The sequence below is a fragment of the Anarhichas minor genome, unplaced genomic scaffold (assembly GCF_050575085.1).
Source record: "Anarhichas minor isolate MPS153535 unplaced genomic scaffold, ASM5057508v1 ptg000003l, whole genome shotgun sequence".
Classification (NCBI taxonomy): Eukaryota; Metazoa; Chordata; class Actinopteri; order Perciformes; family Anarhichadidae; genus Anarhichas; species Anarhichas minor.
In genome coordinates, this window is record NW_027466449.1 from 13,017,165 (window position 1) to 13,032,546 (window position 15,382).

Sequence of the window (15,382 nt, forward strand, 5' to 3'; positions counted from 1 at the left end):
CAGTATCTGTGAGTCAATCAACATGAACGGGCTGAGATGTTACACTATGTCAGTTTCTTCTACATTTATGCACAAATAACTCTCTCAGAAGGTAAGAAGAAGAACTCTAAACACTGAATCTGTAACGTACAACAAAGCACTGAGCTTCTCAATGGGCATCATAAAGAAGACGCATTTTACACACACAATATTGTTTTAGGTTTAAAGTGAACTGTATTGTACAACTATACTTTATTGAACTTCATTGCTGCATTGCAGTCATCTTGCACACACACACACACACACACACACACACACACACACACATTGACTATCTAGGATAATACTGGACTACCCAGTACCCATGGGTAGAAATCCTCCTGAGACAATAGGTTGTTTGGGTAATTCTTTACTGTTGGGTTATTTACCCAAATAATTATGGTATGGTGGCAAACTGTTATAATCTACTCTATCACCTTTTTAACATACATGTAGTGGTGAAAGAAGCATTGCGATGTTTTACGTAAATAAAAGTACCAATTTAAAAATACTCAATTACAAGTAAGCATCCTGTATCATTTCTTCAATGCACTTAATGTAGAAATGTATTTGGAGTACATGTATATTATAATATTCAGTTTCATTACTAACAAATACATGTCAGGGGAATTGAATGTTGTAGTTTGTCACTGTGGCAACTCAGATAAATAGTATAATACTGCATCATATCATGTTACATATGTATCACGTAACTGTCGCTGTCAAATAAATGCAGTGCAGTACAAGTATAATGTTTCCCTCTGAAATAGAAGTATTGCAGTACAAATACTCAAGTAAAGTAAGTAACCTAAAGCTGTACTTATGTACTTAGTTACATTCATCACTGCTCACATGTCACTATTTGTTACTTATTGTCACTAATATATGCATCCTTCCAACACAACATGAATCATCTTTTCATACGAATAAACGTTTTAAGGTAAAACTTGAGTTTGTTGTGTTTAACCAACAGGTCATATTTAATAACCACATTTTACTTTGGGTAAATAACTCAACTGTAATATGAAAAATTAACACGCTGCGTCAAAACAACCAGTTGGTACTGGGTAAAGTGAACCCAGTATTGCACTGGTGCTATATGTTTAACCCAGAGGTTTTAAGTGACACTGAGGCCATCCATCCTTCTGACCTGCATGAAAGGAAACAAATATCTTCTCTCTCTCCCTTTGGTCTCTGCATGTGTTTAGTGTTTACTTTAGGTTGCAAGAGTGAGTTCTGACTTGATACTTCAAAGACATGACATAACACCGCAGAATAAGATAATTCAGGAGAAGTGACAAGTGTTTGGTTGTTGCTGTTTTCATTTTCTATTTCTCCCCAAAACAAATCCGAAATCAAGGTCATTTCTCGTCTCAGGTCATAAAACTGGCAGCAGGAGGAGGAACTGCCGTCTAGCTTCATTTCATCTCGGCTGAAATTCTTCCTTCACAAAATCTCTTTTGGGATTAAGAGATGCGAGCGTCCGAGGAAGAGGAACAGCTCACCAAAGCGAAGCAGTAAACCTTTGCAGTGGTCCCCAGGTGGATCCTCGCCTGTCGGACATGTTAAACAGATCCACACTGACCTTATTTCTCCCTCATCTCCTCTGATGGTCTCTGCCATCAATTTGTTACCTGTCATCTTGGGGGGAAAAAAAAAAACGTCTACTTCCGAAGTGGTTGAACACTCACTATATTGGGCTGCTCTCACTGAAAAGCACCACCGGAGAGCTGTACATCTGGGTCCCAGTGCCGGATGAAGTCAGGACTGGCACTGACCCAAAGCCCGCCGCACAGAGAGTTGCTCAGAGAGGTCGGCTGTGCGCTGTTTTCCCTTCCTGTGCCTCCGTGACGTCTTCCTGCCGGGGGGAGCCTCGGGGAGCCATTTGAGGAGGCCCCGGGGCCCCGAGCATGGAGGACTTAGCACAGAAAATTCCAATTAGTCTGACAGGGCAGGTGGGGGATGTGGGGGGGGTAGGAGGGGAGCTCAGACCCCCAGCATGCACCTTTAACTGCCTTAAAACACACTTTCTGTACAGCCTCCTGTGTCACCGGGGAGCCTCCCTCTGTCGTTTTGAGGACCGGGTCCGCAGTGTGATTCAAAGCGAGGCCAGAGAGGAACTCGGGCTCAGCTGTCTGTGTGTCCGCCTGTTGGACCGATCACTGCAGTGTCTTTTTCAGTCTGGAGAGGACAGAGAGGGGCCCGCAGAGACTCGGCTGCTTTTGCTTAGCAGCCGGTATCTCAGCAGTTATGAAATGTTTCTCAGTGAAAGAGGTTTAAGTTGTCTCTGTGCTGGGGTGACTACAAGAGAGTATAAAAGTTGAAAGCTGACAAATCTTTGCAGAAAATATATAAGATAATAATTATCTGTCCTGTTGATAGTGTAAGTAAGAGCAGTATGAACTTCAGAGTGAATCTTCAACCTCTGCTGACAAGTGAACTAATCCGCTAATATAAAATCACAGAACGTTATCTTCAGGATCAACGGCAGCATTATATTTGCACCATTTTCGATGATTACACGTCAGCGGGGTTTCACTTCTTTGCTCCACCGTGACCTCTGACCTCTGACCCCATCGCTCCCTGTCTGTTGGGCCCACAGCAGTGATTTATCCCTCTGACATACCAACAGCTGTGTTGGGGGCTCCGAGCAGAGTGTGGGCTACTATTTGCCGTGACTAATCGATAACAGACTTCAAAAAAACACCAATCGTGAGATCTGGAAAAAAAATACACCAGCCGTTGACACCAGAAACCTTGACCCTTTGCTGAGGCTCTGCGGGCTTCACACAACAGCGTCTTGGCAACATTACTGGAAAGAGGGAAACAAGTGTGTGTGAGAGAGAGACATCTTTCCATAAAAAAACATGTATAAAACACATTTTATACAACTAAGTTGATTCCTAAGATAACAGATATTTTCAAATGGAGCAGAAAAATGAAACATTAAAGTTGTCAATTTTGTAATTTATATAATTTCTAATCTGCAGTTGAGCTTCTTGTTATATAACAAGAGAACCATGCTCAGATCGTTGCTCACAGAAGTGAACATTTGTTTTTGTTTTCTTTTGTCAATTTCATCAACAGTGTTCCAGTCAATACCACAATCTGAAATACAGTATGTTTTGAAATGATTAACTTTCATGACTTCTTAAGTGTGTTTGCTCGATGTCAGACAAACCTGGGAATCAGGAAAAGAACTGCTTTTATTTTTGATAAAATATATTTTATTTAAAACTTTCGGGGGGTTAAAAAAGTCCATAAGTTTCCAACAAATGCACTGCATCTTTGAGAGGCTTATGATTAAATTTCTCAGTCAAGTATAAATAGTCTCTTCTTGGGTTCCATCATTTGATCCAGCATGTAAGTGTGTGTGTGTGTGTGTGCGTGCGTGCGTGCGTGCGTGCGTGCGTGCGTGCGTGTGTGTGTGTGTGTGTGTGTGTGTGTGTGTGTGTGTGTGTGTGTGTGTGTGTGTGTGTGTGTGTGCTATGTAACACCAGCTTCGACTCTTCCCTGAGAAAGTCTTTGAGGATTTTCAGGTTGCTAATCGTTCACTGCTCTTCAGTCAGCGCCTCATTCGCAGCGGACCCATCCTTCGCATTTTTAAACAGTCTTTGGCATCCTTTATCTGAAAAAAATAAAAATTCAACAACATTTAATTTAAATGCCCCAGAAATTAATGTATTTAATGAAAATAATTACATAATTAATGACAGTATATTTTCTACAAATCAACAACTATTTGTCAGCTTCACTGTTTGATGTCACATTTATTTCAAAATGCAAGAGGAAGCTACTAAATGAGTTGTACATCACATTTTGTTTTACTCACACAGTAGTCAAAAATAAGAAAAAGAGAACATATGTGTCTGACTGTGTGATGAATTTACAGCGAGCGCCAAACATGTGCCGTGCGTAAAGTGCGTTTTACGCACACCATAATGGAGTTACACAAAAGTGGTCATGATTGAAAGAGAAACAGATGCTGCATGAAACGAAATATTCTCAAAAAGCACGATCAAACCAAAAGAGACCTGTCTGTGTTCACTTCATTATTTATTTTTTGCATTTAAAATAAATTGGATTTGAAGCCGCGAGAGTAAAACAGGCATTTACCCCTTTTCTCTGGTTGCTCAAGCAGAAGGTGCAGATGGTCCGCGGCTTCAGCGCCCCGCTCTCTCCTTGCGCATGAACCGCGCCGAGGCACGGCTGTCCATCAGCGCCGCCGTCTCCGAGAAGAAGCTCGTTGGCCAGATGGGAAATGTAGCTGGACGCAAGTCGAAGCGTTTCAATCTTGGAGAGCTTTCTATCGACTGGCTCGGTGGGTATGAGAGTCCGAAGAGCTGTGAACGCGGTGTTGACACTCTGGGTCCTGCCTCTCTCCCGAGCGTTAGCTGCGCTCCTCTGTTTCACGACCACCGGGGGCTCGCCATCCAGTTCGCGCGAAATCCGTCTTCGTTTTTCGCTGGAGTCGCAGTAACTTTGCTCCGAGCTGCCGTCGCTTTCGCTGCGGTTTTCATCATCCTCGGACGTGATGGTGAAGTCTGAATAGATCAAGTGTGTCGCCACAGGCCGCAGCATGGCAAAAGTCATCTTTAAAAGTTACGAGTCCCGGTCCTGCTCCTCTGTAAGATCAGACCGAGAACAAACGCAGGGACCAATCCGGCATCTCAGTATGCAGGCTGCATGTAACCACCTGCGAAAAAAAGGACGTTTTTAATAAAGCTGACCGACTTTCCACAAGTCAGTTAGGACTGGTCTATTTCAGGGATGGACGATAAGTACCTGGTCAGCTGGGCTCTTATAGCTGGGTGGGAGGAGCTGCCAGCAGCACAGTGTTACAGTAACCTCTCAAGTGAAAACACTCACAAATAATAACTCAGCGTAAATATGCCAAATTCTTATGAATCACAAATGCAGAATGTGTTGAATCGTATACATTAAAAGAAAAAGTGATTCAGATATAAACACACAATAGCAGAAATATTAAAGAAACATTAGCACTGTGGGATTTTGAAAGGGCTCATGCAGAATACCCATAAGTATGAGCGTACTGCATATTATATCATTATTATCATGCATATGTGAGTAGAATCTTAGTGTTGCTGGTGAAGGTGGATAACATGTCTAACTTTATGTAATATAATGCTGAATAGTTTAGTCCACATAAACGCATCTGATCAAATGTTTTCCATGTCAATTTGTTATCAGCAAAGTAACTCATAACTATAGCTTTCAAACACAAGTATTGGAACAGAAAATAAGATGAATTTTCAAAGAAATGTACTTAAGTGCAAATACCACAAAATTGTACTTAAGTGCAGTATATGAGTAAATGTACTGCGTAAGTAGGTCAGTTAAACTTGCAAAATTCAAATGTTAATGCGATGGAGTCTTTAAATGGCATTTAGGGACTAAAGTTTGCTTTAGTTAATTTCCAGTTTATTATATTGTGATAGCCTGACATGTTTATGGTGCGGCCACCCACTGACACTTATTTCTTTTGGCTGGTAAACCACAAGAGCGAAACAAACTCAATATCTTCACACAGCTTGCTTACATATAATTGTGCAGGTGTTTGGAGAACTGTATGTAAATTCTGTGCCAATGGAAATTGTCAAGTCAAATGTAAGTAGTTCTTGAATTTGAATATCCTTTTCATGAAGCCTGGCTTAAATATTCGACCATGTATCACTATAGCACAGCAACAAGCAGGCTTAGATGGAGTAAATAACCCTACTCTTAAGTCCCCATATTAAAAGGTCTACACTCTTAGACAGCAGGAGAAAGTTGAGTGTGAGTAAATAAACAGATGATCCTGGAATGGCAAGCTTGCTGCCCGGAGTTTAAAAAAACAAAACAGTGGCAAATGGACAATTATGTCCTGACAGTCTCCTCCAGCCACAAACAACCACGTGAGTGTGCCTCAACTGCATCAATAGTAAGACATCATACACCAAAACAGTCTGCTGGAGGAGTTCTGAGGTCCTACAAAGGACACGAACCAACCAACCACAAGAATCTGCAGTGGCAAAGGCTGTGTGAAAATTTCAATTGGCAAAAACAAGGTTGTCTCTCGATGTGACTTCATACACAAACTGATTTAAATTAGTTGTGATATTTGATATGATGCAGTAATAACACATTAAAGGTCAAATCCCCTCAACTATCAGCAAACAAATTTATGCTGCAAGTCTCAGACACTCGCTGCTGCTGCTGCTGCTGTGTGGTTTATTACATTTAGAGTACATTGAGGGTGTGTCTTTGTGGGGCGTGTGAACCAGTTTGTGTGAGTGTGTTGACTTGGAACTAAAGACAGAAGTTGAAGCGTTCTTAGAAGAACTCTCCTATTTCATGGAGCTGTGAAACGCTCTTTTGCTGGTCAGGAAGAAGTAGATTAATTTACCCGTGCTGATGAAGCGACAGCATGTTGGGTTTGCCACCCACTGAGTCCTGTGTTGACGTGCTTCACAGAGCTCTGACAACAGCAGCTCTGTCTGAGGAAGGTTTTCTATCGCTGCACTGCATGTTTTGCCATTTTATAGACGTCAATGTCCATCTGCCTGTCCATCAGTTTAGAAGATGGATTTTCATGAAATTTGGTACAGATATTCATGTTCCCCAGAGGATGAGTCCTCATGACTTTGGTGATGCCTTGTCTTTCCCTCTAGCGCTACCATGAGGTTGACATGTTTGGCTTTTAGTGAAATATCTCTACAACATTTATAGTCATTGCATTTGGTTCAAATATTCATGTTCCCCAGAGGATGAATCCTACTGACTTTGGTGATACGCTGACTTTTTAGTGAAATGTCTCGACAACTATTGGATAAATTGCCATTGAATTTTGCACACACGCTCCTGTCTTTTTTTTTGAATTAATATTAATAATGTTGGGGATCCGTTGACTTGCTAGTGCCACCATCAGGTCAAAGTTTATATTTGTCCAATATGACTTGCAAAACAAATGACATTTCCATCAGCCTCACTGTACTTTGGGTGTATCAGTGGTAGAAGTACTCAGATTCTTTACTTCAGTAAATGTAGAAATATACTCTCTTAGAGTACTCCATTTACAAGGTTACATGGTTATTTTATTGTCATTGTACAACAGGGTTGCACAACGAAATGCAGATTGTAGTCCCATTTTGCTATATAAGAAAAACACAAAACCTTTACTATAAATGGGTGGAGGATAAGTTAAGGAGTCTCACAGCCAGAGGAAAGAAGCTGTTTTAAAGTCTGGTGGTACAACAGATGATACTTGAAAAATAAAAGTTATCATTATGCAGAATGCCTTCTTTGAAAGTGTTATATTAGAACATTATAGATTAGTAGTATAATACTGTCATATCATATAAGCGTATCATTTGTTTTTAATGAAAATAACTAGTGTCAAATAAATGTAAAAAATGTAATATCCCTCTGAAACGTAATGAAGTATAAGTATAAGGTAACATAAAATGGAAATACTCAAGTAAAGTACAAGTATGTCAAAATTGTACTTAAGTACAGTACTTGAATTAATATACGTAATTATATTCCACTACTAGTGTTCAATTTGCGAATGCAAACGTTGAATAAAAAGACAAATGATGGCATAATGATAAGTTCTGTCTCACACAGGTGAGGCTGAGGTACAGTAGTAGCTATAGTTTCCTGAGCACATTAAACATTTGCATTTAAGTGCACAGCCCTTCAGAGTGAGCCTGTTTAATTCTGCAGGGCAGCACTCACTCATATTATTCAGCACGGCTGAGGGGCGGTGGACGAGTCACTGGTTTCCTCTGCTGCTGACACATTTGCTTACATGTCTTATCCAAGAGAGCTGGTTAATGTCGTCCCTGACATCCGTTTAAGAAGACAAGTCAAGAGATATTCTTGATGTTTCTTGCTGTCAAACAAACCCCGTTAAAAGACAAGAAAAACAACTACAAATTTATCCTATAACAAGTACTGCCTGTGTAGCCAAAGTCTGATATACTTTATTCTTCTGAGTTCCATTGTTGTACAAAAAATATTAAAAACATATCAGTGAGCCACAATGTTGCACTGTGTGACATGCAAATAACGTTGATAACGTTTGCTAGAAACTACAGTACCCAGCTGTTTTAGGGAATGATTGAAAAGATAAAATCAGGACCGTTTTTTATGCATCTAACTCAATGTTGGTTATGGTCTTTTGATGGGATTTGGGAGGTCTGTCTCCCCTGTTTCTCAGTGTATGTAATGTTTAGGTAAGGTTTAGGTGTTGCAGACAAATAGTTATGGTGAAGGTGAACATTTTATTGAGGAATATCATAAATTAAATAAAACAACGGCCTATCACATATTTCCCTCGTCCTTGTTCAGCATAGCATTCGTAGAGGGGATCTGTAACATCATGATTCAGGCACTGTTTAATAATCAGGCTTAATCTCCTAGCGACAGCTGCAAGTAGACACACATGTCAACATGTCGGTGAATCACACCCACCTGCCTGACCGAGCAGTTTGTCTCGCTGTTGTGTTGTTGCATGTGGACTCAGATGTGTGATGTCACGGCAGAGACTTTGGGCTCAGCTGAAGACGACCGAGTGCTGACTGAAGAGGACAAAGCTGACGTGAGGTCCATGATAATATGTTTGGCCACAGACGATGCCTTCTAATGAGTCAACCAGTCCTTTTAGTCTTGCAGGGTAAGTTTGATGCCTGTGTGGAAATACAACCTACTGCTATTATACCTCATGTACACTTTTGTAAATCATTTTTCATATAAAAAAAGGAAAACATTTCATGGTCCCAGCTTAACGACTCAGGGATTTGCTGCTTTTTGTTTTTTCAAATTGTTTCAAATAGTTTTGACGTTTGGACATTTGATTGGACAAAACGCATTGTGAAGGTGTCTGGGTAATTGTGACAGCATTTCTCACTACACAAACGGAACAATCAAGAAGATAATCAACAGATTAGTGGTGATCCGATACAAAATAGTTTAAAATAAGCTCCACTCCAATTATAGAATAGTATAACAGTCACGGGGGACATTTTTCTGCATTAAGAACTCTTACTTTTAATATCATAAGTACATTTTCCTGAATACACATATACTTTTCAATGCAGGACTTGTATTGGAGTATTTTTAGTGTTTTGTTAGTACTTTTACATCTGTAAAGGATCTGAATGCTTCGTCCACTGCACAGAGCACACAGTGGTGAGGTCAGAGGGTGGATACGGCATTGCAAATCTGGCACAAATTACACGCCGGCAGCCACCGGTAGTCTGAGGGAATTCCGGATAGGAAGCTGTGAGAAGTCACCATCGCCTCAAACACCTAAGCTCTTTCAAGAGGATTTGGTTGTAATGCCCCCCCAAGTGGAACAAATGGGTGAGCTGGCTAACCAGAGATCATTTTTTAGCTGAAATTTAAATGTAGACGGACTCTACAGGAGAGAGAGAACCAGAGCAAAATGATTACGATCTTGTAAGGTACTTTTATTCTGCCACTTTATCGCCTCAGCAGTGATTAGAAGACAGACGGGAAAAGCTCTTTCTATTACATTCTTTTAAAACTATTATAAATCCCAAGAGAAATCTGCCATAATAAAAAAAAAAAAAAAAAGAATGAAAAGGCAGGCTTGTAAAATTTTAAAGAGATTGTAAACAACGGGCTGATTTGTGCCCTTTATTTCACACTGCTTATAGTAAAAACAAACAGAGCAATTAATTTTTCAGCAATTCGGGTTGTACAACAGACGTGTACGAGACCATGAAACATTCTATTGGTCAAACTATTTGGCGGGGTGTAAAAAGTAGAGAACAATGTCACTGCAGGTAGTTTAGTGAGTTCTTGTAGAGGAGTAAGTGATCCTCTCTGCATCACCAAACACAATCAATCAACATATAACATCTTGTCCACAGGATGCACAAACTAAGTTGCTGCTTGCAGCCCCACAGCCTCCAGAGGGCCAAAGAAAATACCAAGAACAAAGTAAAAACATGTTTGAAGTATACTGTCAGAATCACTCCAAAATGTTGCATTCAAGAAAAAAAAAAAACTTTCTTCTTGGTAACAAAAATGTAAAATATAAATGCAGTTATTTGGTGATGTTGCAGCAGATAAACTATACTGAGCAGAACAAATCAAACTGCTTAAAGCATCAAAGAGGCGTCTCCAAAAACAAAGCAGTCATAATTTGTTCAGTCATCATTGAGTAAAACAGCAAACCGTAAAAAAAAAAAAGAAGCTATATGAGTATTGACACGGCAACAATCCATTTATGAAAATGGCCACAAACACTTCCTCTTCTTAGCCCCCTAAACCCCCTTGATCTGGTTAAATCCTCAAAGATAAAGCGTACAGAACCACCCATGAAAAACCGCTGCCCGAAGCAACAGGTGCAATGTATTTTTTCATACCGGTGTTGCGTGTCAAAATGCCTTTGAGGATATGGTTACTTCCAGACAGTGAGCGAGCCACAGGAAGTCCTCTCACACGCGACGATTCAGAGGAGACATTTAGAGTCCTGCAGGGCCGGTCGGTAAAAGCTGCCCTCGGGTCTCCCTTCCATTTCCTCGGTGGCCACAAAGGGAGGCCATTAAGCGGCTCTGGGCTCGCATTGTGAAGGCGTTGATGTCGGAAAGGCCTCGTCTCTGCGCACTGCCTTGTGATGTATGGTTTACTTTCATAATTATGCAAACCTACAGTTCCTTCCTCCAAGACAGAGGGGCTCGGGAACTGACTTGATTCAATAAGCAGGGCGAGTCTCAAGGTCGGCAACAACAACAAACATGTGCGTCAAGATTACTCAATCATCATTGTTGCATGTTTTAGGAAGCCACATGATGGCTGTGCATGCTATTTACTGTAAGTGGAATGCATTTATACTCTTAAAGTATCACTATAGTACGAAGAGTAAGCTATGAATCAGTACTTTTTACAAAAATATATGAAATGATTTTGTCTGATGGCACTTCAAAGAAGTGAGAAAAGGTTTTGGTTCAGGAAGGTTTTCATATGAACGGACCTGGACGACGGCAGCAAGACTGGAAGGAAGTAGAGACGACGAGTGAGAAAGACTGATGACAGGAAGAAGGAGCAAACTCAGCGACAACATCTTGCGTTTTGACATAAGTAACACCTGACTCCTTCTGCAAACCATCTGCTCTATAGGCGCCTCTCTGTTACCTTATTCAGCCGTCTGAACGTCACAATCAAAGTTGACTGTGCGTAACATTTCATAAAGTTTGGCTTCTTAGTTGCAACATTTGGTCGTAGTTAGTTAGTAGTTTGAGTACATAATTATTTCTAAAATGAACACTACTGTTGCAAAAAAAAAGAAAAAAAAAAAAAGAGGGGCTTTTTGATATAATTTTAGACTAAACAACTTAACTTTATGACAACATTTAAAATATTTTCCCAGAACTCAATAGAAGAAGCTCAAAAGGTTCACTTGAAGGAAAGCCACTGGTGGATTAATTACGTCTTTTATCACAGAACACATTTTGAGATGTCACAGCAGGAAAAGCACAGGTGTAGATAATAAAATGAATGACAGCTGAACACCCTTAATCTGCTTCGGTTTTGAGGTCCTAGTGCTGTGCATGCTGGCTCACTGTCAGGCTGCCATGGCTTACCGGGACACTTGAACAAAACAAAAAACACTTTTATTGTTATAAGTAAGTATAAGTTTTCCTACTATGATAAGTCAAAAAGTGAAAAAAAGATGAAAAACTTGGCACCGTTCTTGCTGTGTAGTGTCACTTAGCTATATCCTCTTATTAATGAAAATTCTGTATTTGCTGTACAAAAATAAACGGCAAGATGGCGCTGCAATGTACAATAAAGTACCCACAGGGAATTCACCATTTGAATTGCTTTTACAAGGATAAAGCTATTAAATGGCAGGTAATCCACTTGGTAAAAATGTATAATTTACAAAAGCACAAATTTAATTTACATTTCAGGGGTTTGAAACGACAAATGTCATGTGTTTAACTAAAGAGTTACATTTCCCCCTGCTGGTAAATGCTTTGTTCTGCAGTCCCCAAAGTGAAAGAGGAGTCAAAACTGTGTTGGTGTGTGTGAACCACCCGAGCAAAGCCTCAGTGTCACCTTTTCAGCGTCACCGCAGGTCAGGCGTCGAAGCCCCCAAGTAAGTGCTGAGGTCTGAGATGTTCGATTTGATGAGCTTGGCTGGGATGGTCGACATGTTCAGCCTCTGATACGCAGCGAACCTGTGACAGCCTCCAAAAGAGTAGTAGTAGTTTCCCCCCTCTCGGCCTTTGATCCAGAGCACATCGATGGGAGGAACAACACTGATGTCCGCTGTCTATTGAAGGAAAGACAAACCGATGATTAACTCATACAGGCAGTGTGGAGCAGAAAGTATGCAAGTATTCAAAAGAAATAACGGTCATATGTACTGAGATGATGAAGATGGAAACTACAGTATGAGTGAGTAGCTAAACGTTACTACAAAACATGCTCCTGTAGGAATATTGTAGCAGCAGTGGAGGTAGTACTCAGACTTTAGAGATACACCACAATACATACATTTTACTCAAGTACAAATACAGAATTAGTATGAGCGAATTCTACTTTTAGCATCAAAAGTAAAAGTATTCATTATGCAGAATGGACCCTTTCAGGGTCTGAGTTGATTACTGGATTACTATCAAAGTGTTCTTGCTAGTAGAGGTGGAGCAAATTTGAAGTACTTTAAATAATATTGGGTAGTTGACTAAAATCCAGGGCCATAGCCAAGATTTTAGAAAGAGCTAACTCTAACCTACTAAAACAATACATAGCCTATTAAATTTAATATTTAAACATATTTTGTGTAAATGTTATCTCCTCACATCTTGGTCTGCTGCTGTGTGGAAAATACTGCACATCATAATTCAGTCATCAACTAATTTGAATTAATTAATAAGCTAAATGTTTTTATGTCGATATAAAACCTCTACATTCCCACAAGTACTACAGTGGTGATATAATTTGAATTAAGGAGACAATTAAAAAAGCACAAATATGAACATAAACCTGAAGTGGAGTTTACTTTGAGGAGCTAAGTCCCAGTAGTGTTGTAGGCCAAAACATTTCACTGCACTGCCTTAAAACTCACAGGTGCAAAATAAAACATTATTACCTTTATTGTGTTCATTATACTCTGAACTTTCAGCTCATCGAGCACCGGAGGGATCGGTCTGATGATGACGTGCATCGGGACGTTATGAACCTCCTCCACGCTGTCCGAGTGAATCGACCTGTTGTTGTTCTTCGTGTCACACTGAGTGGACGTTACCGACATGTTTACACGGGATGAAACCGACACATTCACACGTGCTGTTTTAGTGACGTGCCACAAGCGATACATTTACCTCCTGACAGCAGAGCGTGTGAGCGTTTCCCTCACTTCCTGGATGCCAGGTTCGATAACGTAGCGCATGCGTAGTAGCTTGAAGGGAAGGTTTTTCATTGGTCCTCCGCGCTGTCAATCACAAATGTAAATTCTAACGCCCGTCAGCTCCAGCTTTAGCTCAGTAACGGCCACGCGGGGGCAGGAGAAACAAGCTGTGAACTCAACCTCCTTTGAAGTTGATAACATGGTGAGCTTAGCCAACTGTTGTAACTTCTTATTTACAGTCTATGTTATTTACACACCCAGCAGTCACGGAGCAACATTATAATGCATTCGGAGTCATGTTTCTGTTTACCCGGTGAATGTAAGTCCAATATTTCTCTCTTTTTAGCTCTGTTTTTGGTCTCTACACTCTCGAAAGCTCCACTCTGTTCACCGGCTAGCTTTAAGTTAGCTGCAAACTGTGTCTGTCTGCTGTTTGGTTCTGAGCAGGTAACATAGTGCACAGTGAGTTTTTAGGGATATTTCTCACAAAACAGCTGCCTGATATAGCTGAACGAAAACGACAGTTGTGGGTTGAAAAACTAACGCTAAACAAGGACCTGAAACTCACTATAAAGCTCCAGGGAGCTGCTAATTTAGATATTAATTATCTAAAGCTCCATCACTAGGAACGACCCCCTTTCATGTTGTTTTCACATTTTCATTTAGTATTAAAATATCAATTATAGCCGCTTTAAATATCCTTTCCTCTATTTATTTTATATTCCCACAGGGACAGAGGTCAACTCTAACTGTAGAATGAACCTCTGTGTGTTATTTATCTCCTGTAGTCAGTGATGCAAAGTCACGAGTACATTAAGTTAAAAGACTTAAGTCTAAGGCTGCCTGTTGTTGATATTAGCGTAACTCTACTCCCTCATGGTTTGGGATCCCACAGGCCCCACCGCTGTTTGTGTCAAAGCGATAAGAGTAATTGCAAAATTAATGATTTCTTCCTTTTAAATATGCGTTTTTCCTTTTCTTCTGACCATATCAAAATCCAACGTGTAGAGGTAAAGATGTGGTAACTTTTCTCTTTGTCACAAACTGGGCGTGCACATTTGCATGAATGAATACTGTATATTCCCCTTTTATGATTGTCAAAAAGTCTTTCACAGACAAAGAAATTAGAAATCTCACAAAGAAACTACAACGTCAGAAGTCAACACCAATCCCGGATATAAATCACGTGAAAATCCTATATTTTACAGCTGTAGAGTCTAAGACCTTAAACAGAAGTAATGGGCCGTTTTCTGCAGCAGACTTCTGGAACATATCATCAAAATCATGTAAATGAGCAATAAAATGAGAACAAGTCATGAAGCCGACAAAACAATGTTAACTGGGTTTTTATTAAACTGTTAAACAGAACATTAAGGTCTGCTTCTTGGCACGTAAACAGTCCTGTACTGGCGGTAGCCCTTGTGGTACTTCATGGCATGTACATGTAGCAGGACAAACTTTACCCCTTTTTTGTAAGATAACTTATTCATATAATAGCCAAACTGTTTCTCATTAAAAATGCACTGCAGCAATTAGTCACGCAGTTGAAAAGAGTCGCTACAAGCCCAGAAACCCTTTTGGTGACAATAGTTTTTAATGAGGTCAGTGTTTGGTATTGTCGACTGTTGCATGATATAGGCTTCCTCCATCAAAGTGCACCACTTGGTGATTTTCTATTTTTGCAGGGATTTCCAAAGAGCCAGCCAGGTTGCTGTGGTTCCAAAAAAAAAAAAGGACGTCTGGGCCCGCTGCTTTGCACAGGTAAGTGGAAAGCTTCAAAGATCTGTGGAAGTGGAGCGGAAACAGAACTATTGTTGTTTTCTCCAACCCACAGCTCCGGCATCTTCTAACGAGACAATTAAAAATGATTTCTTGGACAGTGGAGGCAGGCCATCATATTGAATTATTACAAATACTTTGAACTACAATGGCAGCGCCTTTTATGTTGATTAACTGGTCACACGGGGATCATTGACA

The 15,382-nt window shown here is 40.3% G+C and overlaps 2 protein-coding genes across 4 annotated transcripts; both read right to left on the bottom strand.

Moving 5' to 3' along the window:
• Nucleotides 1-3,206: 3,206 nt before the first annotated feature.
• Nucleotides 3,207-4,713, bottom strand: tcf15 (transcription factor 15). The gene is made up of 2 exons (XM_076098740.1): nt 4,135-4,713; nt 3,207-3,646 (listed from the first exon to the last, which is right to left on the bottom strand). Exons 1-2 carry the CDS (start codon nt 4,609-4,611, stop codon nt 3,584-3,586), a joined length of 540 nt encoding a protein of 179 aa, XP_075954855.1. The 5' UTR covers nt 4,612-4,713; the 3' UTR covers nt 3,207-3,583.
• srxn1 (sulfiredoxin 1 homolog (S. cerevisiae)) lies at nt 4,623-13,618 on the bottom strand. Of its 3 annotated transcripts, none has more exons than XM_076098749.1 (3): nt 13,148-13,618; nt 12,112-12,328; nt 4,623-4,714 (listed from the first exon to the last, which is right to left on the bottom strand). In XM_076098749.1, exons 1-2 carry the CDS (start codon nt 13,373-13,375, stop codon nt 12,122-12,124), a joined length of 435 nt encoding a protein of 144 aa, XP_075954864.1. In that variant the 5' UTR covers nt 13,376-13,618; the 3' UTR covers nt 4,623-4,714; nt 12,112-12,121. The 3 variants fall into 3 exon arrangements, with proteins under 3 accessions (XP_075954864.1, XP_075954863.1, XP_075954862.1); XM_076098748.1 differs by lacking the exon at nt 4,623-4,714 and adding an exon at nt 9,471-11,640 and having other exon boundaries at nt 13,148-13,611; XM_076098747.1 differs by lacking the exon at nt 4,623-4,714 and having other exon boundaries at nt 9,471-12,328; nt 13,148-13,614.
• Nucleotides 13,619-15,382: the final 1,764 nt, after the last annotated feature.

What these genes read in the sequence shown, in the direction of transcription:
- tcf15 (XM_076098740.1), bottom strand. Translation starts at nt 4,611, where the DNA reads ATGACTTTTGCCATGCTGCGGCCTGTGGCGACACACTTGATCTATTCA. An exon ending in TGAGCAACCAGAGAAAAGGG is followed by an intron (nt 3,647 to 4,134) that starts GTAAATGCCTGT and finishes TATTTTTTTCAG; the next exon opens with ATAAAGGATGCCAAAGACTG.
- srxn1 (XM_076098749.1), bottom strand. Translation starts at nt 13,375, where the DNA reads ATGTATCGCTTGTGGCACGTCACTAAAACAGCACGTGTGAATGTGTCG. An exon ending in GTATAATGAACACAATAAAG is followed by an intron (nt 12,329 to 13,147) that starts GTAATAATGTTT and finishes TTCCTTCAATAG; the next exon opens with ACAGCGGACATCAGTGTTGT.